General features: G+C 41.0%; 1 protein-coding gene across 7 annotated transcripts in view; it reads right to left on the bottom strand.

Annotated features, from left to right (window-relative positions):
* Positions 1 to 23987, bottom strand: part of rapgef2b (Rap guanine nucleotide exchange factor 2b) — a 102272-nt gene extending 78285 nt beyond the window's left edge. For all 7 annotated transcript variants that reach the window (XM_063876273.1, XM_063876270.1, XM_063876268.1 and 4 more), the window contains exon 1: positions 23351 to 23987. In XM_063876273.1, coding sequence (XP_063732343.1) covers positions 23351 to 23419 — 69 coding nt within the window. In that variant the 5' untranslated portion in view covers positions 23420 to 23987. The remainder of the gene's footprint in view (positions 1 to 23350) is intronic.
* Positions 23988 to 26412: the final 2425 nt, after the last annotated feature.

A 26412-nucleotide genomic window follows, 5' to 3' on the forward strand; every position in this document is an offset into this window, starting at 1 on the left:
ATACACTGTGATATAATGTGATTACTTGTGGAAATAAATAAGCACAGATATACTTTGACTGTGGAAGAAAGAAATTCCCTCCTTAAGCAGCAGGTATAATAACAATGCAGACAGAGGGTCACCACTAGGTGGCAGTGTTGCAGGGTTTTTTTTTTCCTTTCCACTGTGATCACTGTGAATGAAACAGCCCCACTCAAAAGCTGCCTCACAGGGAGAAATATGCAAAACCATCAATTGTGGCTTCAGTCTCAAATATTTCAAATTGACTGTATGGAAAGAATGCAAAGGACCCCATCTTTTCCACTCCCGGGGCCCAGCATTTTCCCGTCTAATTTTCTTTCTTTTTCTCTTTCTGGCCTCTTTAAAGACGGAGCCAAACACAATCACCACAAAGTACACAGAGAGAGAACATAGGACTGTGTTTAGGACAAGGACAGGATTTTAAAATGACAACATGTTCACAATTTCAATTAAGTTTTCAGCTTTTTTTAAATCTCATTTTTTATTTCAGACGGCTAAAAAAAAAAGCCCTTATAAGGACATCCCCTCGCATCATCTCACAGCTGATTGTCATGTTTTTTCCTCTTAGAAGAGAAATCAGCAGAGGTTCAATGCTTTCAACATCACCACCTGTTTCATGTTCGTTAACATCTTTAGCTGAGAACGATACCAACAGTTTCCCATAGAACAGAAACAGGAAGTGAAGTGGGGAGCTGAAACTAGGACATGCTGATGAAGGCTGAAACTGTGCTCATTGTGTGTGTGTGTGTGTGTGTGTGTGTGTGTGTGTGTGTGTGTGTGTGTGTGTGTGTGTGTGTGTGTGTGTGTGTGTGTGTGTGTGTGTGTGTGTGTGTGCTGAATAAAGACAAAGCTTGTTCATTTTTTGAAAAACACTGCTTGCTTTTAGCTGGGGGTAGCTTAAACTCCCAGGCTAAACCAGTAACACCATCTAATCCGGCCTCCTTCCTTCTCCAAACTAATCCTTCCAGGAACACAGGTGGCCCCCACTGATGGAAAAACATACCGAGATGCTGCTCATGATAAAACCTTGAGGACACTTCAAAGCTGTTTACGCAAAACTGCAAAAGACATTCCTCACATACCACTTACATACTGTCAACCGTCTTTGTGAGTTTATTTCCTCGATGCAACATCACTTTACACCTGTATCTGTCAGACAGATGGTAGCAGTGCAATGCAGCCAAACAAGTGAAGGTATTGCCTCACCGGTATACAAATGAAACAAGAAGCAGACCCTGTCTTCTTCTGAAAACACAGAAGACGTACTCCATTTTCCAACCATTATGTTAGGGCCCCGGAGGGAGAGGGAGCCGTGTTGGGCCCACTGCCAGTCTGTTCAGTGGCAAAGCACTCAGTGGGCAAAGCGAGGTTAGGGAAGTTGTAAAGTTTTCCTGCAGTTTGTTTATTGAGACTTTTGAGAAAACAGAAGAGCCCCAGGTTTCTGTCTAAAAATATTCAGTTTCACATCGGTATCAGGGAAACAAGAAAAGATAAGTGAAACCCAAATGATAAAAAAAGAATGTTGACCGACCAGAACATTGACAAAAGGAAACTGTATTTCTTCACAAATGTAAAATATTCAACACCGTGCATGGTACCATTAATGCTAATGCTTAGGATTAGTTTAGGATTAATAAAGCCGCAACTAATGTATTGTTTTCAAGTCATTTGCAGATTATTTTCTTGATAAATCCATTAAGCGGTTAATTTATGAAATAGGAAAACATTGGAATAAAAATGGCAATCACAATCCCTCAGAAGCCATGTGATGTTTTCTATTAGCAAGTGTTATAAACCTTAAAATGTTTCCAAATATGACAAAGAAAAAGGCAACTTTGAGAAGCTGGAACTCAACGAAATGATTCATATTTTTGAAAATCAGCTGCCAGATATCTTTGTGTTTATGGATTAATCAGCCGAAAGCTGCAGCTCTAAATTTAAATAAAATAAAGAGTATCTGAATTACATCTGATGCATGTTCTCTGACTGGGATTGTATCTGCAAATCTGTGATTGAGACACCTAAAAACCTTGTTTGTACCGCTAAGATGGGACTGCAGACCACAAGTATTGTCATTATTTTCTTTTCATCAATTGATTTGTCTCTGAAACATCAGAAAAGGGACATCTTTACATTTTCTACCAACAGCAACAGAAATCAAAGGTGTAAAATGGTTGCAAATATTTACACCAACACTATGCATTTAAATGACTTCATAGTTTGCTCGACTATCAAAAAGGTCACACCTACTGTTATTTCAGTATTGTTTTGAGCCCTAAACTATGGAAAAGAAGAGCCTCTGCTTTTCTTATCTCCTAACACCCCACTGTCTGTATTTCAAATAGGAATCCCTTTTCCTTTCACTGAGCCACAAATGGTCAATCCATTTATTCATTTGTCCCTGGCTGGAGTGCAGATAGCAGACCTCTGCATGCATCTATCAGCCGCTGCAGACAAACATCAAAGAAAGGGGGCTGCAACCTTTCAAAAACAATGGCACACTGTGGAAGAATACACAAAGGAGTCTCAGGTGGGGAGGGGAGGGAAGGAGCATTTCTGGTGACCTAAGCATCCTCTGTACCCGATTGACGATCAGATACTAATTACTTCAACACATCCGTATATCTAGTTTGATTCAACCATAAATTCCACATGTCGTCGTTAACAGAAACAGTGGGAAGCATCATTTTATAGAGCAGTATCTCAACCAGTAGAGAGACGGATGTGTTAATGTGTGTCGAGGGACTGAGGTTACGCTTTTATATCCGTATAGGAATGACCGATTAAGTGTTATAACCCCATAAAAGCAGACACACGATGGCTGCTGCTCTCAGACAGTCCCCCGGTGGAATAAATCAATGATGGTGTCTCCTTTGTCGACAACACTAACATCTCCAGGCGTCTGCATTTGTGCAAGCAAGCCCGTGCTGATCCGAAGTACTGTCGAGGAAATCCTTCCATTGTGTCATCACAATTAATGTGTGTTACATGTTTGCTTTCACCTTTCACCTTAAAAAATCCAGTCTCAATCGAGGCATGTTTAACTTTAGATGAGGGGTTTCAGTGTGGACAGTTTCTTTATTGAGCATGATTCAACACTGTACAACGCTTTATAAAAAGGGAAACTTGGAAACTATTATATATTAAATATTAAATACCAAATAATTGTTTCACATTTGGCTGACTAATATCTTGACATTATATAAATATGTTAATATAAGACGATGTATTGTAAAATATGTGATATAATTGATGTCTTTTCCTGGTTGTAAAGGCTTCATTACAGGGAGGTGATGTCCTTTTATATGTGTTTGATTTGTCTTTATTTGGCCATACTTACATAAATGCTGATTATTTATCAAAAATCTCATTGTGTGAATATTGTATGAAAGCACAGAAAGTCAACCTTACTATATCATCTCCATATCAACGTCGAGGTGTCATTAGTATTTGATAAACGTCATACTGCGAAGCCTCTAGTTTAAATCTAGCTGTCAATTAAGAGTGAGACTACAGAGTGGTATAACAACAACAACATTAAACAATGCATCTGGTGCTACAATGATCAGCTCTTTCACTTTTAATCTCCTTATTCTCTTAAAACAAAACTCTGTCTGCCAACTCTATTGCTCTCCTTACAAAGCCAACAGAGAGATGAACACAGAGTGAGAAACCATCGGGCCTCCTGCTGTGAGGCATATGTACTTCTGTCAGCACAGCCGGGCGACTTGTAAAGAACTGAATGAGTTTTCACACTGAGTAACATCTCACTGGCAATCTGTGAAATTTGGCACATGGTCATACTTCCTTCTGTCAGTGCTGTGACGTTTGATGGTTGAAATAAACCCAACTTTTGAGCATGACACACTTTTCTATCCTCAGTTTTTGTTGTGGAGGAAAAAGGAGACTTGTCCTGGTGTGAGACTAAATGAAGTGGAACAGGAAAGTGCTGATAAAGTCCAGAAGATCTTGACTCGTCACTGAAAACAATGCAGTGCGGACTAGTTTTCAAGATGCAGCATTTAGGGAACAAGCTGCATCTTTCGGCTCATTACACCCTCCCTGTCTAAGATGCTTACGACCTTGATCCCTGGCAGTGAGGGAAGGAATGGCCGCTCTAATCATGGCACTTTACGCGGGGAGGGGGGATTTGTTGTCGTTCTGTTTCAGAAAATAGCTGCGAAATGCACAAATTAATCCCCCGCGACTTGGGAGCGAGGACGACCTAGTTTTACAACAATTGCTCACTTGTCACTGCGGGGGGAGTTTTATGCTGTGTACCTTCACCCTCTGAACTTTACTGTGGCCGCTTCAAGGTTGGAATCAAACAATGAGGCGTGGTATGCAGAAAAAAAGAAGCTCATTAGGGGGACATAAGCATGATTAAAGAGATCCAAGGATCATTTCTCTTTGAACCGTGGATATTCTGATGCCTACTTTTCATTTTAAAGCACACTGCAGCATATTGCTATGGAAACAAACGTATCTGTGTGTAATTGGTAGAACATAGGTGGTTATTAAATCAGTCATTCATTCAATTTCGAGCAGCCCCACACCACGTCGTGATCCAGAACATTTCCCTTTGAAGTTTTGACCTTTTCCAGGTTTGCCTTTCTACGCCACCGACCCCTCGTTCAGCCGTGCGTCGGTATTCCTGGATCCTGTTACCGTGACAGCGGAGGGGCCGTCTTGTGTGTCAGGCCGGGGTGAGGCTCGCATTCCTCGGATGACACTGCCTAGATAATGTCTCAGTGTCCACACACACACACACGAGGCCATAACGGCCGTGCCTCCCACCCCCTGCTGAGCTAACCTATGGAAGGTATGGCATACCAAGTGGAGGAGCCATCTGGGTCAACTATAAAGGACTGTGCCTCTTGAGGGCCAGCAGGGACACAAGCAAGGTTGCAACTAAGGTCTATTTTAACAATTAAATGGTCTTTTACAAATGAACCACAAATTGTTCTCTCTAAAATGTATAGACCAGTTCACTATTGTATTAAAAAAAATACTTTCATATAGGAAACAAGTATTGCTAGTCCAAATCTTTTATAATTGGTTATATATAAACACTTATTAGTCAGCAGTTGGCATAAAAAATCTAACAAATAAGCCAAAAATTGTTTGCACAGCTGAACTGATTACTCAATTATTGATTACCGATTGGTCGACCAACAGAGAAATAACACAATGACTATACTTCTTTGGTCCTTTATTAAGGGATATGTGATTTTCAAGCAAAAACACATTTATTACTACCTTTTCAGTTGGGAGAATTTGATCCTTTTGTATTTCTTTAATGACAAATTGTATTTAGTGTTGAAGAGGTTGTTCGATGAAAGAAGTCATCAGAAGATGTCACCTTAGAAATTTGCAACAGTGACTGTTTCCTGACATTTCATAGGTTAAAAGCTCAATTAAGAAATAAGCCATCAGGAATATAATTGTCATATGGGGGCATTATGTACCTGACAGCACATCAGAGCACACTGTCCCTGAGGTCCTTCAGAGGTTCATTAGATACTGCTAAATGTCATTTTCATTAAACAACACAACCACACAAAAGCAGAAAAATCCTTCTGTTCATTTTCTAGATTCGCCACAGACTCTACATGAAACAAAATGTCAGTCTTATCAATGTCAGCCTGTAATAAGAACATAAGGCTGGAATGACACTCTAAATAGTGTTTAAGCATAATGAAGTGCAGTGTGTGAGGAGGTAAACAGCCTGCAGCCCTGTAGCGAGGTAAACAGACTACTGGGAGTCAGACAGCTCGTGTTGAAGGTTAGAAGGTCATGTTGCCTACGGTGCAATATCTGCTAATGGCAATATATTGCATTATATTGTCTGTTCAGCACAACCCGCCGCGGTGCGTCTGTATCCTCGTGCCAAGTGGGACTGAGGAGCATCGCCCCCCTGGAGCAGACAAAACAGCAGCAACAGCAGTTTATCCCAAATGTGCACAACATTCATCACACACCTCAGGGGGGCGGCAGCATGAAGTTCCACCGGGTGCCACTGTGTGCACGTCTGTCTCTGTTTGTGTTAATACGTATGTGTGCATTCCCTTGCCTTTGTTTGTACATTCCCTGTGTTAACAGGGTGGCCAGCAGCTGTCCTTGAATCTCTATTGACAGAGAGTGTGGGATCTGCTGGGTATTTTTATCCATTAGCTAGTGTGAGAGAGCAGGTGGAGGCTCTGTGGGCTACAACAAGGTCACACGGTGACGAGAGCGAGCGCTACGACGCTCTCTGTGAACGTCTCGGCTACCAGGCGAGGTCTGAGCGGCCGTTTTTACAAAAGACACAGCATGGGAGGGTAGCGAAGGGGCTTCTCTGGCTCTTTTCTTGGACACTTCATTCATTCCTTGGGAAAGAAACAGGAACTGGAGTGAATCTTTGAAAGACCTCCAAAATGAAAAAGTGTCTTTAAATCTGGTTTTCATTTCTTTATGTGATGAATAAAAGCATCAAGTCATGTCTAAATCCTTCTTGAGAATGAACACAAATCTCCTCAATGTTTTGCCACTCGTAGGACTACTTTAAAACCTTAATGAATGAAGTTGGCACATACTACACAAAGCTAATTAGCAGCCTTATTAGCATTAGGCACTTGGTGTTAGCCGAACACGTTAAGCCATCAGAGCACATGGCGCCGTCTCCTCCTTCCTCGGATGCTGATTTAAGTGTCGCACAAACAATCACACATCCAGCGCCACCTGCTCAGAAGGGTTTCAGAAGAATATGGTAGTCTTCTTTGTCTACAGGAAGACGTCTAACGCAGCCAGACATCTTTTACTTTCGCTTCTATGCCCGCTTGATGGGATTTATTGAGGAGAATTACACCTCTGAATGACTGTTGGTGGCTGTAGTGGTCGCGGTCACAGACACAATTTAAAGGCACTTGGAAGCGTACGTTTATTTCCCACCATGCTCAGGCAGTCATGGCTGGAACGGGACTCAGGGAGGCATGTGAACGGGCTTAACAGCACCTACTTGAGCTGCCAGCCAATATAAAACCATCAAGATCCAAAACACACTCGGCCTCGTGAAGCATGCAAAGTAGTTGCATGCTAAACTGCAGCAGTAGCAGCAGTGAGTGATTTATACTACTATGTCTTTTGTAGGCATTGTGCAGGAATTCAAGAGGATGTTGTTGAACCAAAAAGTCTGCATGCCAATTTGTCTTAGAAGTAGGCATGTCCAAATGGATGCTAAGGGTTAAGTGACCTCTTCAACCCATGTGCTTTGATCAGAGCTGCAACACAGATGCTGCTGTGTGTGACTTCAGAAGATATGATTGCACAACCAAACCTCTTCCAAAGATAAAAACTGTGATATATAAAGAGTCAGCGCGAGTGTCAGCGTGGCATGACGAGATATGCTGTATCTGTCACTTGATAAGCAAGTGTCTAGAGAAATGCATTGCTTCCTATCTTACACTGATGGCAGGGGGATAGTCAATCAGCAGAGGCTAGTAAAAAACGACTTTTTCAGGTGAGAATGTTTCACAATCCTCTTGCTTCACTATGGCCCCCTGCCTTATCTGTGATGTGGCGCAGACCCCTTTTTATCAGTGATGATGGGAGGAAAAAGGGCCTCTCTTTATCCGCAGAGTAACAAAAGTACTGAGTCTCTTCTGTACCTGAGGAGGGGAGTTGCTCGGGCTAAGGAGAGGAAATAATTTATGAGGAGAACAGAGAAGGAGGTTGTGGTCAGCAGTCAGGGAGCATTGTGCGCAGAACATCTTATTAACTCACTTAATAACAACTGCAGGTTTATTGCTTTGAGGATATGTAGTAATGCAGTTAACACACCGAGGACACAATGCTGTGCTCACTGTTGTCCTTGAGGGTGAAAACAAGCTGTAAGACGTTACTTTCCTGCGTCCGTGCAGTGCCATTTTATCCACATAACATCAGTCAGGCCACACTGATAGAGTAGCTACGTCACAGCGATCTCATTAACACTGAATCATTTTTGCTGACACGGTCACACCCCATAATACCAGAGCGCTGTCACACAGGGCAAGAAGTCAAAGCTATCAACGGATTTACAAGAATGAATTAAAGGATCGGGGATTAAACTCTGTGTGTGTGTGATGGTTAGGTTAAACACCTGCTCCGATGCACCTGGACACTGCTCTGTCAAATGAGTCTGATGCTCTGCTGCAGATAGTGGAAAATCTGTTTTTAAGCTGCCTCGTTTGACTGCATGCTGTTCCCAAAAACAAACATTATAAAAGGATAAGACTGAATCAAATCAATAAAGTTGCAATTCAGAGAGCAAAACAATGAAATGAGACTTGCTATAAAGGTAAGAACGATGTGCAGATTCAGGTAATACTTGTCTGAATGTTCCCCTTTGTCATTCCATACACAGTTATATTAAGCATATTGATTTGAGCTGCTTTAAGCACAACTTTCTATATTCAATGAGTCTGCCTTAAACAAATATTTGTGTACAAATATTGAGTTTCTTTCTTGACCAGTCGAAGAGCAATTCTTCACGTACCTATCCGCTTTAACGAAGCTTGTTATTGGACTTAACAGTGAGATCCTTTATCCATCTGGGCTGATGGAAAAGACACCATTTTACACCAAATTAAGGACTATTATTGGTCACTGACTCTATAAACAAACACCCTGCAGCCTCCTGACACAGTGACCACAGTCAGAGCTGCACCATTAACCAATGCTCTGACCACAGCCTCATTCAGAGCCAGCCACTGTTCCCAACTATCAACACAGCCTGAGCTAACCGCATCTACCACTGCTCTGCACAATTACTAATAATTAGTCCTGTGTTGGGAATCTCAGTGTAGAAAAAAAGCAATGAAACAGTAACAAACCACACGTGATGGAAAGCTGAATTTCCACTGCATGGTATGGCACAACTCTACTCTCTTATACTTATTTTTTGATTTCCCATTCACAAATGTTGCGGATAATATGTGGCAACACCTCAATCAAGGTCTGAAGCAAGATTATCCAGTATCAGGAGGTGGAGTTAAACATTGCAGACCACTGATTGGTCAGGGAGAATCTTCAGTAGTGACGCAGGACATCTGGCCTTTACCAGCTTTTTTTTAGAAAGCCATCCTACCATCAAAACTGTGCCAAAGGGAATTGGATTTTTTTTTGTATTCACTCACAGAAGTGTTTGGTTGCCAGTGAATTTATTCAGCAAGTCTCCTATCATGGCAGTTTCACGTTACAGTAATCAGCAGATAACCCTATCCCTACACTGAGGATGTACTATCCACCGAGGAGAACTATTGAAATGTGTCATCTTTGGTAAGACATTTCTTCTTCTACTGCAACATGTTGAATGCTGGTGCAATGACTCTTCAAAATGACTTAAATGAGGTTGCAGAAAAACAAGTAAATGAAGACTACTTATCAGATATTTTGGTATAACCACGTTATTTATTTTAGCCATAAACAAGCATCCTTAACCACAACAATGCGGATTCAACGGTGGACTCAACCGATACTGGACACAAAGACATCTCTCAGCTCCGTCACTGAACCTGATCGTAGCAGGTCCGTCCCCCGGGAACAAAGCCAACTGTCCGGCCAAATGAAACCCGCTCCATCTCGCTCAAACAAAGGCCTCAAAGAGGTGCAGCGCAATCATCACAACGTTACGCAACATCATATAAAGATCAATTCATGGGAGCTCAAAGGGAAGGGTGGAGAAAGTGGGGTGGGGATGGGCTTTAATCTTCCTGGGGGAAATGGCTTACTCGGTGGCCTAAATGATCCAAAAATGCTAGCTTCCCCCCCTTTCTTCTGTCCAATTAACTTGACACAAATAGAAGCTAAAAGCCAGGAGGAGAGCGACTAATGAAATCCCCCCAGAGTTCCACAATGGGAGAAAAATAACACCGATTCTCTGCCTGGGTTCAATATTAAGCTGCGTCCATTTGGTCCGTCCCCTCAGCCATTAATCCCTTTGAAATATTTATGGAATTCAATAATCAATCTTTTCAAATCTTTGCTGCTTTCTCCTACGAGTTTCTGCACGAAGTAATTGCCGCATTACAATGCTCTTCTGGCCGCTGGTTGCTAGGGAACAACCGGAGAAACTCTTTCAATACGAGGACTGCTTTCACACGAGCCAGATCCCTCTGTTGTTGGGCCTCAAGGCCAAACACTCTCTGGTCACCACAGGGACATAGCAGTTTGTTTTCTGGTTTGGAATCTTGTGTAAAATCTGTTGTTATGGTAGCATAACATGATGCGTTTTGGTGCAAAGCCGTACCAATGTACAGGTAACAAGACATTGAACTCACAGCTGTTGTCGTGACTGAAATGGATCAATAGTTTTTTTGGCACATTTTTACTATTTAAGTAAGATAAGAATGACTTTATTGATCCCGAACTGGGATGCTTTTGTGTTGCAGCAGCATAATACAATACAATACAAAGAAAAACAATTGAAATAAAAAGAAGATATAAACAAAGCTAAAGTGTAGATAAAAGAAATAAAAATAAACTGGCTTTTAAAAAGTAAGCATGAATTTCATCAGAAGTGGAGGGTTTTTATACCCAAACATCCCATTTGTTGTGCATAAGAAAAGGACATCTTCTAACCATATAATGAAAATTGAATAACTATTGCTCATATGTCCTTTATAAACTACCATTCTACTTCATTACACATGCAACAGGTATCAGCGTTTGACATCACTTTGCCACGTCAAAACAGGTGCACGCTACCGAACTCAAACATGTTTCTTAAATGAAGATGACTTGTCTGTTTTCAATCTGGCAAAGTGGCACTGTAAATTCCTTAACTACTTTAAATGCAACCTTGGCAGTGGTCTCATGTTTGGAGAGGTTCCAGAGGGTCTCTATAGGCACATGAACAGCATGTTCCCTCTGAGCTGGGAGCGAGCCAGCAGCGTTGTCTTTGTTGGTATCGAGACAACATTGTCATCCTTGCTCTTTCATCATTTGCCATCACAATTGATGAGGAGGGGGGGGATTTACCGCCTGCTTGTGCTGGTGTGACTCCTCACCTTTTTGTCTAAAAGGCTGTGAATGTCAAGCTGTAAATCTTGCATCGAAACAGGGGACAATGACACTGTTGTTTTATTTCCGAAGCAAGTGACAAAAAACTATTTGCTTAATGGGAGCTGACGATATATCTGTCGAGTTAAGGTCAGAACAGCAACAACGAGATAGCGGGAAGCGGAGGTACTTAAGCATACAAGGACAGATTTTCCTGCGTGAAAGTCAGGTATAATCACCTCAAGTACACCCTTAAAGCATACATTAATATCGTTTCTGAGGAAAGTGTCGTAGAGAAAACTTGACGGCCTGCTGAGGATCGGAGAGTAGCACTACAGCTGATTTCCTCTTGTTCAGCATCTGCACCACATCGGTGCGCCCGGCTCGCCTCGTCTTGAATGGAAGCTTCCTGTTTACAGAGTTGCCTTATGATCCCACCCAAGGCCTTTCACTCCACTCAGACTAAAATAGACCTAAGCTCCAGACAGACGGGGATTTCAGCCTATATCCTGAGGATGTTTTACAAAAGAAACATGGCGAACCATTGTGATTGTTATCTTTTTGTCACAAGTTAAGGTTTTCCCTTTCCTTGGCATCGCTTAGGCGAGGCATAAGGATACATGCTGCAGTTGTTTGGCCCCTACCGTTTCCTCTCACTTTTATAGGATTGTTTATTTTGATGCTAAACTTAATGCAACTTGTAATTGCTAGTTACTCTTTGAGGAGAATGGGGTTGTTGCCTGTATGTGGGAATTTTATTTCCTAAAAATGAATCATTTAAACCTATTTAAGTTTCTCAAAAGTGCATGATCACACTTGCAAGCTATTATAATAAATTCCTATGCAACAGCAAGTGTTAGTGTAGGGAATCAATATATGCATTGTACAATTGTGCGGTTGTTTTATTGCAATTATGATTATTTGTTATTTACTTCCATTAAATGTAAATGATAGATTGTAACTCATGAGGTTTTGGGCTATAATACAAGTCTTTGTTTAAGTCAGCTTGGCATGAGTACAACTGCAGTTGGTACAATTTAACTAAAACATCCATTCCCAGTGCAGCGACAAAATAATTGGTGTGATTTTAACTGTTTTTGACAAGCAGAAGCTGGAAGTAACAGGGAGGCATTGTGTTGGGTCTGCACCGCACTTGCACCCGGGCCTATAGGGAAGCATGCATGAACGGCCTGCATCTTTCCCTCCAATTATAAATCAAATACAGTCTTCATAAAGCGCAATAATAACAAAGACCACAGGCAGTCAGGCCTAACAGGTGGGCAGAGCGACCAAAGCATCACATGAACGCTGTTCCAACGCGAGTCACATGTGACTTTTAACAGCACCCACTGACACTGCGAAGTTAAACATACCCTAGAACACGGCACAATGCATATTCACATGGTGACACATGTGTTAATCTGTCATGAATTAAATCTGCCACGCTCACTTTTTCCACAGAACGATTGAAGGACAAAACTATTGTCTTTGGAATCAAATAAGTACCATGAACGACATAACCTTTTGAACCCTTTCAAATAACTGTGACGAGTTTGTTTTACAATGTGGAAGTGGAATTTTGGTTTGCTTTTAACGGCAGTAAACTGAAATGTTCCGTGGGTATTGAGGATTAAGCAAAGAATACATTTGAGTAATTCGTAAAACATGTGACAGAAGAGCTACACGTTTGATTACTCATTATTAGAAAAGCCAAAAAAAGGGTAAAAAAATAACCACTTTTCAAATGATTGCAATGTGTGAATTAAGGATCTTCTGACTGATTTCCACTGAATGAGTAGTACTTTATTACGTAAGTTTCGCACGTGGGAGAAAAATACTTCCGTCATCAGCCATTCATCTCTGTCCTAGGGTTGTATCGCGCCTCTTCATCTCAAATGTTCACGTCCCACATATGCAGCAGTGTCTGACGTGTCAGCAGTGATGAGCGACGCTTTATTACTATTCCCTTTTAACACAGAATCACATTAGCAAGATGTAGAACGCAATTTGGAAGATGCTGATGTTTCTCAGTTAATACATTTGCACCAACGTCATCAGGACTCTGTCCTTTTGACTGACGTTGCAAGGCGCATTTGATTCCTGCACATTGTGGTCTTTTGTACAGTTCAGACTTTGGACCTTTTTTTCAATCAATAATGCAGTCAAATGTAAAAAATATGTACATGAATATTTGGATTACTTAATCACACATTCTGTTATTAGGAGACTTCACACACATTAGCCTCATGGGGAATTCTGTTAGCATCTTTTGATACATAACACATAAGGAGGTCTGCATGCTAGTCGTGGCAAGAATGATTAATGTAAAGGGTTTGCTCTCAGCAGGAGCCGTTTGAGTGCGAAGGAAATATGGGGCCATATGGGAAAACGGCTGGCAGAGGATGGCACTTTGAGGTCAACCGAGGCAATGTGTCAATTAGCCCGGCCAAGGTCTGAGGCGCCAACGGACCAACGACGTTTAATAAATTATGTCGGGCTGACATCACAGTATTTAGTGAGGAATAAGTGCTCGAATGGTGCGAGAGAGCACACCACAATGTCACCAGAGTGAAGTAATTGTCAAGTGGGCTGAAAGCGCAAGATTGCACCACAGAAACAAATGTGTTTCCACAGAGGTTGGATCATGAAAGATCTGGAAACACACACAAACACAGGAGCTATCTAGTTCAAGAGAAGGATAGAGCATCATCTCAGACGGGCACCCGAGTGGTCTGAATGGTAACCGTTGTTTCAGCTTAGATAATTATCCCCTTCTTCCAAAAAGCAGGAAGCAGGGGAGAAACTGTCAAACATTCCAGCGAGAATCAGATTACGTCCAGACCTCGGGTAATGAACCAACCTTTTTCCCTGATGGGCAAACCGAGGGACAGAGGGCTGCAGAGTCGGAAACGTGACCAGCCGCAGGTTAGACAAACCCCCAGGGACCAATTACAAAGATAAAGTTTCAACAAGACAGCGATCTGCTCCAGCGTGTGCAGGAAGTGGAACAACAGCAGCCCTAATCACGATGTATAAATGGGGGAAACATTGTTATGTGGGGCTGTTTTCCCCTGTTTGTTCCCTCTCTGCAGGCTGCATGTTCCTAGCAGCCAACTTAGACTGCTGCTGCAGCAGTTTTCACTTCTGACACCAGCATCCATTAGCAAAGACAGCTGTTTCTGCTCAGACTTGCATCGTAATGAATCACCTCTTTTAGCTCACAATGCGCGTTATCACTTGCCTACCACAGCCACCAAAGCTGTTAATAAACCACTGTTAGCACGAGGCATGACGGGCCATATTAGGATCCAAGGTCCATCCGACAAAGAGTGTTGTGACTCATCATCACAGCTTGACACGGAGTAAAATATCCTCACAAAAAAAAAGCACCTTGACTTGCCTTGTGTTCAAAGGTACTATATAAATAAACTCGCCTTGCCTACACAGAGGGGTGGTTCACTTTGCATACAGACACACCATTGGCTAGTGGTGGGAGATATCCTTTGTTGCTTTAATCTTAACTGGGTAAGTGTGGCAATTGCAATCAATGTATGAGTAAAACATCAAAAATAGCAACAAATAACGGGAGGGGGGGGGGAATGAAAAGCAAGACACCTGGTTAACGAACACAATGCATTTTTTGAATTTTTGCAGGTGCATTAATACCCTCAAAGGACAGGTAGATTTGCAGCATTGGCAGCAACACTAGAAACTGATACATGTGCAGCAAAGGTACTCTCAGTGCAGCTAGCAGTACCTCGCTGATGAATATTTGAAGGTCTTAGGCGAGCAGTCCCCAGAGCACGGTGTTAATGAAGCTGGCTCTCGCCGCTGCAAGTGGACAGATATACAGCCGCGGAACAAATTAAGAGACCACTGCAGCATTATCACTTTCTCTGGGTTTATTATTTATAGGTAAGTCTTTGAGTTGAGTGCTTATTGTATTCTATAAACAATTGATTTGTCTCTGTGTTAAAATTCAACAGACACTGGAATGGCTGCAGTGTAGAGTTAAAATGTAAGGACAATTTGGAGGGGTCTCTTAATTGTTCCCGGGGCTGTATAGAGCCACGATGCTAATGAGCCTGGCTCTAGGATGCAGATATACAGTGCCAATCCCTGCAGAAACTCTGGTAGTAAACAGGTCTGCACAATAAAGTGTTTTACCAACTACAATCCACGCTTTAAGCATTCATTTCTCCCCACTTATGACAGACTGAAAACCCTCATTATGTAAAATGCTGTAAGCGAATGCAGCGCTGCTCTCATATATTAATCCTCACATTAAAATCTCCAAACACAATAGCATTATAATTGTGGGTATAAGCAGCCTTAGCGAAAAACGTTGCCCTGATATTGACCCCGTTCTCGCAACAGCAGAAGTCATTCTGTGGCATTGTTACAAATACTGTAAACAAGCATGAGCTGCGTGGTGAAGCCGTATTCTGGGATTTAGAGATCGCTAATCACGCAAATTAATCAGCTCTCCATCTGATCCACTGCATGTCTGAGCAGTTCCCCGAGAGGGAGGATTATACAGCAGATTATTCACCAGAGTGAGCGTGTAGTGCGTGGGACTGGGGGGGGAATACAAATTCACTCAAAGAAGCCTGCTAGTTGTTTATTGACCATTAACCAGGACAGAGAGTAGAAATGCAACATATTCTTTCCTTATCGATCTTTTTCTGCCATGTGTCACTGGAATCTCCAACATCTCCTTTAGGAATGAAGCTCGTCATGACGGCCGCAGCATGTAGCGTAACTCAATAGCAGTCGTGTAAATATCGCACGTCAGGAATGGTTTATTCTCTAAGCTCTCCAAGCAGCCAAGCGGGTCCCGGGCTAAGTTATGTAAAGACTGTGGTCGCTCGGTGGGATGAGGTCTATTGCCTTCTGCTGTGAAGGCCAATGGAATTTCTGGAGCCCTTGAATCCGGCGCTGTTTTCCTTTGCTTTAAAAATATCTTGGAGGAATGCGAACGTAAGGAACAGAAACATACCTTGGACGTTATAATGTGTGTGATTCAGTGGCGATAAATGGACATTTTGACCCTGCAGGCAACGTCCTGGTTCAACTGACAAGATAAAGATCTGGGCGCATGTAATGCATCACGCAGACCGCCGAAGGGATCAGAAGTTTCAATCAAAACTGCACGAAAACTTTACATGCAATCCAAACAAAAAGCACTCTTTCTCTATAATTTTGCAAGCTTACAGGAAAAGAAAGCTTCAACCCAATAAATCAAAGCCACTAGAATATGAATCACATAACCTGGAGTGATCTTATAAAAGCAGAAAGAAAACAGCATGGGGCTTCTTGATACACCTTTTTGTTTTTTTATGGTGTTACTTTACCTTCCTCTCCTCACCCTCTATTGTTAGAAAGGGAAAACTGATCTGATTATTGCTGTTGGGTTGTCGTGTATACCTTTGCAGAGGTGGCAAAATCACAGGAAGTATCCGCCTTAAACACGGTCGAAAAAAGCTTTTATTGTTTGGCAGTGGATTTTTTTTTACACACCTCAGAACACCGCATACTCAAATGACTTCCACCGCAGGCACAGACAAAGTGAAACACAACCATCTCGTCTTTACAGCTCGAAAAGAAGAGTTTTGCTGAGTACTATGTGCCGTATGTCAACTGGGGATAAGAGAGGTGCAGTGGGCATCGCCCCTTGTGTTCTAAAACAACACAAGTACCTGGAAAGATGAATCATTAAAGATAATAATCGTTATGTGCAGCCCTAAGACTCTAAAACAGGCCTTTATGAAGAATCGGGTACCACTTTAAAATCAGACTACCCTTACAAAGGGTTTAGGAATAGTTTGTAATTCATTTATTAATTAGGTTGATCATTAATAAGCTTTTATAAGACAAGAGATAAACAAAACATCAAGATGGGGGGAGAATCAACTCAGTGAACAACAGATACCCAGGATGTTGGCTGATGATGAAGACGAAGTAAGCTAGGTAGCAAATATAAGGCTCATCTTGCCAAATAGTGAGCCTGTGTTAATGTATGAAAACTCTGTTAGAACTGGTTTATAAATGGTTCTTAATGATTAATAAAGTGTTTACAACCTAATTAATAACCTAATTATGAATCCTTTATAAGGGTAGTCTTATTGCAAAGTGGTACCAAGAAAGCTATAATAGCCTCGATAGACCAGCATACAATGCAGCCACAAATTGTCTCTACAGATTTAAAAGCATGGAGCATGGTGTCCAAACTAAAACAACTCTAAACTTGTGCACTGAAAAGACATTTGACTGTGGAGAACACAAGGACACAAAGAATGTCTCAACCATCTGAGATTGATAGGGAAATACAACTTGAAGTGTTAACCTACGTCTATATTTCAAGATTCGATATCAACCTACCTTATTCCTCAGTATAAACATATCAGAGCGGTAGAACTGCTGTAACCTCAGCCGACACTGAAGCGCCAAAGCTTGGTTTTGCGCTCCGCTTTCTGGTAAATGAAGCTTTGTGGGGTGAAGCCGCAGTTTGTTTAACTTGCTCCAATCTCAGTGGAGCATTTAAACACCAACTACACCAGGATTGGTCTTTTCATTATTAGATTTCAGGGAGTTACAGGCACACGGAGCCACACAAACATCCTGCTGTATTCTAGTTTCTGGAATGCAAATGACCCGCAGCTTGCTTTTTCACCATGATATGACATTTATCCGTTAAATTAAACTGTAAAAGCCATCTTAGTGCAGTAAAGGGGCCTCTGATATTATCTAAGATTCAATCTTTTCCCTGTACAGTCATAACAGTGGAGAATCGATCATTTTAATACAATATTCAATACTTTTTATGACTCCACTGAACAGTAGGCAGTGCTTTATTGCCATTACAATACCATAAAGAGTGGAAATAAAAGCCTGATTTTAAAGAGCCAATCAGAAACCGTGCTGGATTTCTGTGTGGGTATGTTGGCGCATTTGTTTCCTTCCTGAATATCTCTCCCTGTATTTAAAACTGGGAGGAATACGTCACTGTGACCGCGGTGTGTGTAACCACATCAGCCTGCACTCAGCCTCCACTTTAAACACAAGAATAACATGTGACATCACTTTGCTTCTCCAGGGTTTGCACTGCAGAGCACGAGCAAAATGGCAAAGGCAGGCAAGCGCCTACATTTACATAATGGACGGGAGGTTGTTTTTGGGACAGTAACAAAACCCAGAGTTGCCTGAGAAAATTACACCACAACGACTCCAGTAGAAAAAAAAAACGTGTCCTTCCTCTTGAGCCAGCAATCCGGACTGTTTTTAAATAGGTTCACATGCCTCTGACGCCCAGACAGAAATAGGAAGACAGTCACAAAACAACTCCCAGATCCAGAAAATCAAAACAGGTCGTGGGGTTAAAGACGTTTTGTTGTCCGGTCATTCTTCCGTTATATGTTAGAGAAAGCATCTTGACGCCTTTCCTTTCCGATGCTGAGAGAGTGCAGTTCCGTGCCCATCAGTCATTTCAGAACCTGTAGCAGCTATTAACATGTCAGTAGTTATAGTTTCCATGCAAGGTAATATTGTTTTTATCTACAGCCAACATTTAAATCAAAATGTGATTGAGACAAAGTAGCTATAAGCTACTTATTCATATTTAAATGTGATGTAATATCGCCCAATCTATTTAATCTAAGTTTGGCACAACCAATGAACCTATAATTTAATTATTTAAATGCAAAGTGATGAATGCATTTAGAAAACATACTTTTTATAAGGATACATATTCTTTGCTGTAAGGTAAGATGCAAGTATTATCTTCACTTAAATGCTGTGTTTCTTTAGAATATGTTTTAATACAAATGCATTTTAACTTTAATGTTTCTATTTGGTGTTGTTCTGTCAGGCCACAGTGGTTGAAAATAATTATTTCTTTATTTGAATGTTTGCTATTTTAGCTGGACCATTAAACTCCTCGCAGTTTGTATTTGAATATGAGTAATGAAGGGTTAGTGGCCGGAAATTCAGATTTATTTTTCTCCCTGACGTGTCACTGAGGTCAAGATTATCCGCTGAATGGCCCAGATGCATTTGTTTTCACTCTGTCAGGACCGTCACTGCAGGCTAGTGCTGATCTCCTGTGAATAATATGTGGAAACAATGTAAAGTAGGCAGCTTGTCCCTCCAGATATGTGCCTGTGAAGCAGGGTCACCTCAGCGGAGGACTCTCCGCTTGGGCCTTTAGCTTTGCCACCTGGCCAAACAAGAGGAGACATATCTGCTATTGGTGCAGATAAACAGACAAGCTAAAGACAAAGGGAGTATCTGTGCAGGTGTGTGTTCCTATAAGAGTACAGCTAGTGATTGCATTCACTTATTCCAGATGATTTGGTAGGCTATAGTTTCGTATTCTTTGACCCACAGTAAAGAAACAAACGCTGCATCTAAAAGTATGGTTCAAATCAGTTCAGCTTAGCTCCATGGACCACAGAAATTGCATTACAGCTGCAGTCATGAATCAAATAAGGAACTAAATATACCGCATTTCTCAAAGCAGGCAGTACCCATTATTCCAGGTGAAAAACAAGAGTTCAAAGCGGAGTTTGGACGGCAACTGAAGATAGCCCGACCCCCACCTAGTGACCTGACAAACAAAAATGCCAGAGATACCACTTTCACACACAGTCCTTACGTAATGGTTGATAACGAACGTGCATTCTGGGGAAGCAACTACCATTAATTTTGTGTTGGTTAAATAGCCCAAAAAGGTGAATTATCAGACTTAAAAAGAGAGTTTATTTTCCCTGACTGAGAGGCCAAATTGCTATGAAAAGGAAACAGGCTGCTGTGGTGTCTTGCAAAATCCGGTGCCATGCATTTGCTGTATTGAGTTAAAGCCAAGGATCTGATAAACACGAGTGTGCACTGCTGCCTAAATATAGACTCCTACTATCCAAGGCAGTTTCTCTTTCGCTGTGTCGCCTGCAAATCTGATCATGTGCCGTCCTGGTCCGATCTGCTGCAGTCCCTCTAAAAAGCGAATAAAAAGACCACCCTAAGGGGAGACAGTGGGGAAAAGCTCTTTTCAGATAAAAAAAAAACCCATGGACCCTCGGAGGATTGAGTCGACAATGGAGGAATCTGAACAGCAGCGTTTCTTAGGGCTGTCTTTGTCGGAATAAATTTGAAGTTGACTAAAACGATGCTCTAATAGATTCTTTGACAGGAGAGATCAGTACAACTGGGTTTCTGCTCAAGGAATCTTCCAAAAGCACTTCTTGAACTAGGATTCATATAAGTTTAATGGAAATAAGCCATGAAAGAAGCATTGCGAAATGTGATTTAAAAATGTAAATTAAGACCAACAACCAATTAAGATTGGACAGCTCTTCAATAATGATTCCTTTTTAAAGGGGGTCTCAATTGAAACCCAAAGCCATATTACATTAAATAAAAAATACTGATTCATTTAAAGGGATGTTATAACCCCCAGATTCATGATTTCATTTCAAGATACCAAATAAATTAGAGATGAAATTGCCATGCATGTTATCATATTTTGTATCAGAACTGCAGAACTGTGCAGCAGTGCATTTCAGAGCGTCCCCCCTCCCTCTGCTCTCCTGAATATCAGAGGGCTTGCTTTGTACGCTGAGGGAAAGACACACTGCACTTCCAGTTACTGTCCAAACCCAACTGACAAACCCAGTGTGAACACTAGCTTTCAAGTGGGCCAGTTATTTAACCTGTCATGTGACAATGGGGTGAGGCAGAGGGTCAAATCCCACTGTGGTCAGACGGGAGAGATAAAGACAGATCCCGTTAACCGTTAGCTAATCCCGACAGAGAAGCCCTGCCAACACCATTAGGATAAACAGAGTCAGACACCACGGCCGCTAGACACTTGAACAGAACACCGGTGAAGGTGCTGCTATTGAAAAACAACCACACAGTCACAAGATATTTAATACTGTGGAGATTAAAGTCGAAAAGACGTTGTTATTATGAACATGTCTCCTTGCTTTTCCGGCAGAACGATCACAGAAGAGAGGAATGTGCTGCTTTTCCAAGCCAGTGCAAGAAGACATGTAGGGCGATATATTGAAATATGAGACCAGATATCGCCTTAGATTGTGCATATCAGAAGCGGTGTCTTTTCTAGGTTGTGGAGGCTGCATTACAGTAGAGTGTTGTCCGTTTATAGTTTGGTTTGTTTGTCTTTACCCACTGACAGAGAACCTACTTAGTCAACTACACAAGGTCGATGCAATTGTGATTTTTGGTCAAAAATATTGTGATCTTTGAATATAATCCAAGGTTTTTAAACTCATTTGGTTAGTGTTCAAACCGTCTTTGTCTCTTCTTCATTCATATTTCCTCGTTTCAAAGACTTCTTGATAGAAATGTTTGCATACTGACACACCATGGGTTCATACCATGCATGTTAAAGGACCACAGACACACCAGTCTTTTGTATTGTACTGGATCTCAACGTAGGACATATTTTGTCCAAACGTAAGATCTACAAATCAGAGTATGATACGGTTTAGAAATGCTGAGTACCTAATTTACCATCAAGTATTTGTGTCACGTTTGGAAAGTCTCACTAAAAGCATTCAGGCGTGGATATGATACTGAAAGTCTTGCTGATGTATGTTCTCAGATAGTTTGCAGGATGTGCAGGTTTTATCACATGTGAAACTCTGAATCACATCCTTATCTTCATATTACCAATAGATAACACTTCAAAAAAAAAATCAATTTAGAGTAATCAATTAAAGGAACATATCTTCAAAACTACCTGCTATATTATTCCAAATGGGAAATCCCTAATTAGTTGGGACACTAACCGAAAATCTGACCACCACACTTGAATAACAAACATGTCATTTCTAATAATGTAATCAAAATGAATTGGCAAAATGTCAAAATATAAATCATTTCGGTCCAATTTCTCTCCGGAAAAGCAACAAAAAATAAGTAAACGCGATGATGTGCTACGATTAAAAAGAAATCACAAGACAGTTGATTGATTTTAACAGTTGTATGACATTCCTATTGGCCCAAAGAAGTTTTGTAGGGCCTTTCCAGGTTTTATCTTTAATGTCATGGACACATTATGTGATTTGAACTTCAGATGCATCAGAAATGAAAACAAATCATTACTTTCAGAGCTTACGCAGACTACTAACGCTTAGTCACGTTTTAGATGAGCAATGCTGCAACTGATGCCAACCAAATTCTTCGTCCACATCTTTGTTTCCATAACCATTATGGAATCTGCCACTGGTTCAAATTATAGCCTGCACAAAGCTGTAAATGCCATGGGCTTGTACAGTTAACAAGCCGACGATGACACCATAATCGTTCCCTCAATGTCAAACAGACAGGCAGACGGCTGTGCCACTAACTGTAGCCCACACTGGTGTAAGTGGTGGCCTATCGACTGTCCATTGTAAAGTCATGCTGAAGATACAGTGAAATCAGGGCTTGAATGAAATTATGCCATCTTCACAACAAACCGGGATTTACTGCATGTATCTGCAAACTGTAGTTAGTTATGCAAAATAAGGTTCGTGTATGTGGCTCAGGTTAAAACCACAGGATTTAAATAGTCAGAAGATATACAATTCCACACTAATGTATATGGAAGAGATAATACTGAGGGGATATAGTGCATTGGGAATGCTTAGCTTTAATGTTTACATTGTTTTTCATATCATAACGTCTCCTTTGCTGTAACACTGTAGGATTATTAAGAGTAAGTAAAACCCCATTTATTTGTGTTCACGAAACATAAGTAGACCTATGGTTTGCATGCCAAAACTATGTAAAACTATATCAAAGATAGTCTTAACTCAGAAGACCTTCAAGTGTGTGCAACACATTATGATCAAATTAAAATGAGGGACTGTTTTGGTATGCTAGTAAAGCCTAGGTTGGGATTAGCCAGTGTCTCTCATGCTAGCTAATTATTCACAACGTGTATGTGTATATTTTTGTTGTGTGCAAAATGCACCAGCAAGTTTGGACTGCTTTTTGCTACCTGCACAAGTGTAAAATGAAAAAAGCAGGATGCACAAACACACACTGCTGCTAGATTAGCTTAGATTCCCACCAAGGCTCCAGCTCCTGTTATGTAAAGTAGCCTTGATTATCTCTGCTGATAGAGGGTTTAGCGGGATGTAGCTATACGTAACACTTGAGCAAGCTGAATGGCAACAGTTGCACACAGAAAACACACTGTTGCAGGATTTAGACAAACTGTTGCAATGCCGTCATGTACCAACACACCGCATAAGAGCACTTTTAAAACATTCCTTTGGTATTATACATAAATTATTCTGACCTGTTGCGTCCTTTCAGCCGGATTCATCATCACAGCCTGCCGAAAGCTGTTATCCACATAAGACGCCATTGTTTTGGAAGACGCCGTCTGCAGGATATTGAATTCCTTATCCTATATAAGTGTTTATAAATATCCAGAGCCAAGGATATCAACAAAAGAAGTCCCCCCCCTTGCTGTCTTGGCTGTATTCTTGTCGCTGGTGTTCCCGATGCTAGCGGATAAGCTGGGAGTGCCAGGCCACGACTGGAGCCAGACAGCCGACAGTCTCCTCGGGGTGTCTGTCTTTCTGTGCCAGAAACCGGCTGCCAACACCCGTCCCACCGAGAGAAAACTTCTCACAAAGCCGCAGCTCAAACTGTCTCTTTGGAGTTATTTTCTTGGTGCAGAAAATGTCCCTTTATCCAAGCCAGCGTTCATGAAAGCCATTCCTTGTCTCTTCAGCATTCTGCTAGCGACGGAAAGAAATTACGCACCAGCAAACCCCAAAAAGTATGCTAACCCAAACTGCTAACCCGTCATTAATACACCTACGTCCATTTCGAGAGGTACACCCGAAAGCACTCAATGAGAAATCCCATTATTTTAGCATTTTTAATGGAGCTAAAAGTGGAGATAGGTCCGCCGCCTCTGTGTTCTGTTGTATGCCACCATGGTGACTGACACAGCAGCGTAAAGCCGGACGCAGTTAACGTTTACACTTCCTGTAAGGATTTCCAAAATAAAACTCCAACGTGTTTGACGGTAATACAAAGAGACAATGGACGGAACGCTATATTTAGGGAGGGGTCGGAGGTAAATTATATACAGGTTATTGTGTTTTTCTCCCCAAAATATAATGTTCTCTGCAATATAGTTGTGTCTGCCTGTGTCAATAAATACAATGAGCTTGCACTATTTGTTTTATTTATTTGTATTTCTTGTATATTTATTTATATATATCACTGATTGAGGAACCTGTGAACAGACTACACTGTAGCTGTGTTTATGTTGAAGTTGAACATCTTTGAATATGCTAAATGTCATAATGAATGTACAACTATTGCTTCTTTTTTGTTTACATGATATAGCCTATCAGATGCATTTAGCTGCACATTACCTCCATAAACTCAAAATCAAGGACAGATGCTCATTTTACAGTAGGCTATACGGAATGCAATGAACAGTAGACTACCTTAAAGTACACTGTGCACCATGCAGTGACGTAATGATCTGTTTTAGTACATTCATTATATTTGCATTATATAGTGCTGTTTTCTCAATGTAACTCATATTTTATTTTTAAGGCACAATCATTCCATTTCTGGTGTAGCTGTTGTTATCTGTGCTTGACTTGACGGCGGTGTAGACACAAGGGGCGGCTCATGGGCGAGTCCATTAAACAAAAAAAGGAAAAAAGGAACAAAAGTAGGAATGGGAAATGGGAGTGCAGTGTGGAAAAGTGATGCTCTGCAACCACCTAGTGACTCAATAAGGTAATACACATTGATATGACTACAACCATGCATGCAATCATTGTGGCTTTAAAAGAAAAACTAGTTCTCCTTATGCATTTTATCAGGATAGGATACCAGGAAATCATATATGTCTCTGAGCAATTCAAGCAGATTATGGAGAATGAATGAAAAGTAAAGGTTAATGTAAACTCATTATTTTGTGCCACAGAAAAGCAAAACTTGAATTGTACGGATAAACAATTCTGGTAGTTTTTTTTATTTACAATTGTATTCACATCAATCGTTTTGGGTTGTAAAAACTCCACAACATCATAAGGGAACGACATATACACTACAGTGTTTGCATATAGGGTCCCAGAGAGGAACTGTACTGTACATGTTACAGCAGCTTAGAAAGAAAACAAGAAGAATACATACTTCTAATAATCCTGAGGCTAAGACATAAGAAAACAGATAAAACAAACATGATTAATACACTACAATACCTTTGAATATACAAGTGAATACTGCAGATATATTAGTGCATACAAGTTTGTAGGTAAAGGTATGAAGTTATACAATGACATAACAACATGTTTATTGTTGGGAGTGGCCTTCCCAGGGAGCGCCGTAGAGTTTCTATACAGTTTCACTCCATGGAAGTGAAACAATATTACAAGTTATCAAGTGGAGATCTCATAAAAAAGCCCTTGTAGTGTGATTTGGTTAAAGATCTACAAATATACAGTCAAAAATGCACATTTATTGGGAATTAGCCACCACAAAAATACAGGTTTTTTTCCCCGCTTTCCCAGTGCCAGAAACTAAAGAATGCCTTGGAATAAACATTTTGTCATGCATTTGTTTTAGTCTGAAGTTAATTCCAACCGTAAAAAGCATTCTTGGCTCAATGATTGAGTCTATGGGATAAAGTTTACAGAATGGTGATCCCATAGGCATCCAGGAATTAAGCGAAACTAAGCAAGAAAACGAAAGAGGGGGAAGGGGGAGTGCCTTTTCCCAAGCTTTGTCTGAGTGAAATCCCACAGTCTGAGGATATGAATAACCACAGACCAAGGCTATTAATAATGCAGTTAATAGAAGAGAATTGTTCAGCATACTTAAAAGAAAATCTATATCTAATTCATTATGTAATGTGACATTAAGAGGGACATTACCATACACTTAACTAATCTGTAGCTTTCAACCATCAGCATACCTATTACATATCACTTAGAACTGGAAGAATCCTGCAAGTGCATTAGCAAATAACCCTTTCCATTGTTAGTGCTACATACAGAAATAAGAAGTGGGTTTTTTTTTTTTTAAATGGACATGCTTCAATAACAGAAGCATCTTGTTTTTATGATGTAACTGGGACACAACCACTGACGCCATGACAACCGACCATGACCCCATGGACAAAGCAGACCGCTGGGCTCCAGTTATCACCAGAGGGCCCATTATATAGATGTACGTACAGACTGCAACTGAACTAAACAAGCAGTGGGAAAAGAATGATGCAAAACAGCGAAGCAGCTGCAAGAGGGCCACAGCCGGGACAGAGGATGATTTTTACAGGTAGGATAAACATGGAGAGCATCTACCTCTTTACTTTAAAATCTATTA

This window comes from Eleginops maclovinus, chromosome 23 (genome assembly GCF_036324505.1).
Source record: "Eleginops maclovinus isolate JMC-PN-2008 ecotype Puerto Natales chromosome 23, JC_Emac_rtc_rv5, whole genome shotgun sequence".
Lineage (NCBI taxonomy): Eukaryota > Metazoa > Chordata > Actinopteri > Perciformes > Eleginopidae > Eleginops > Eleginops maclovinus.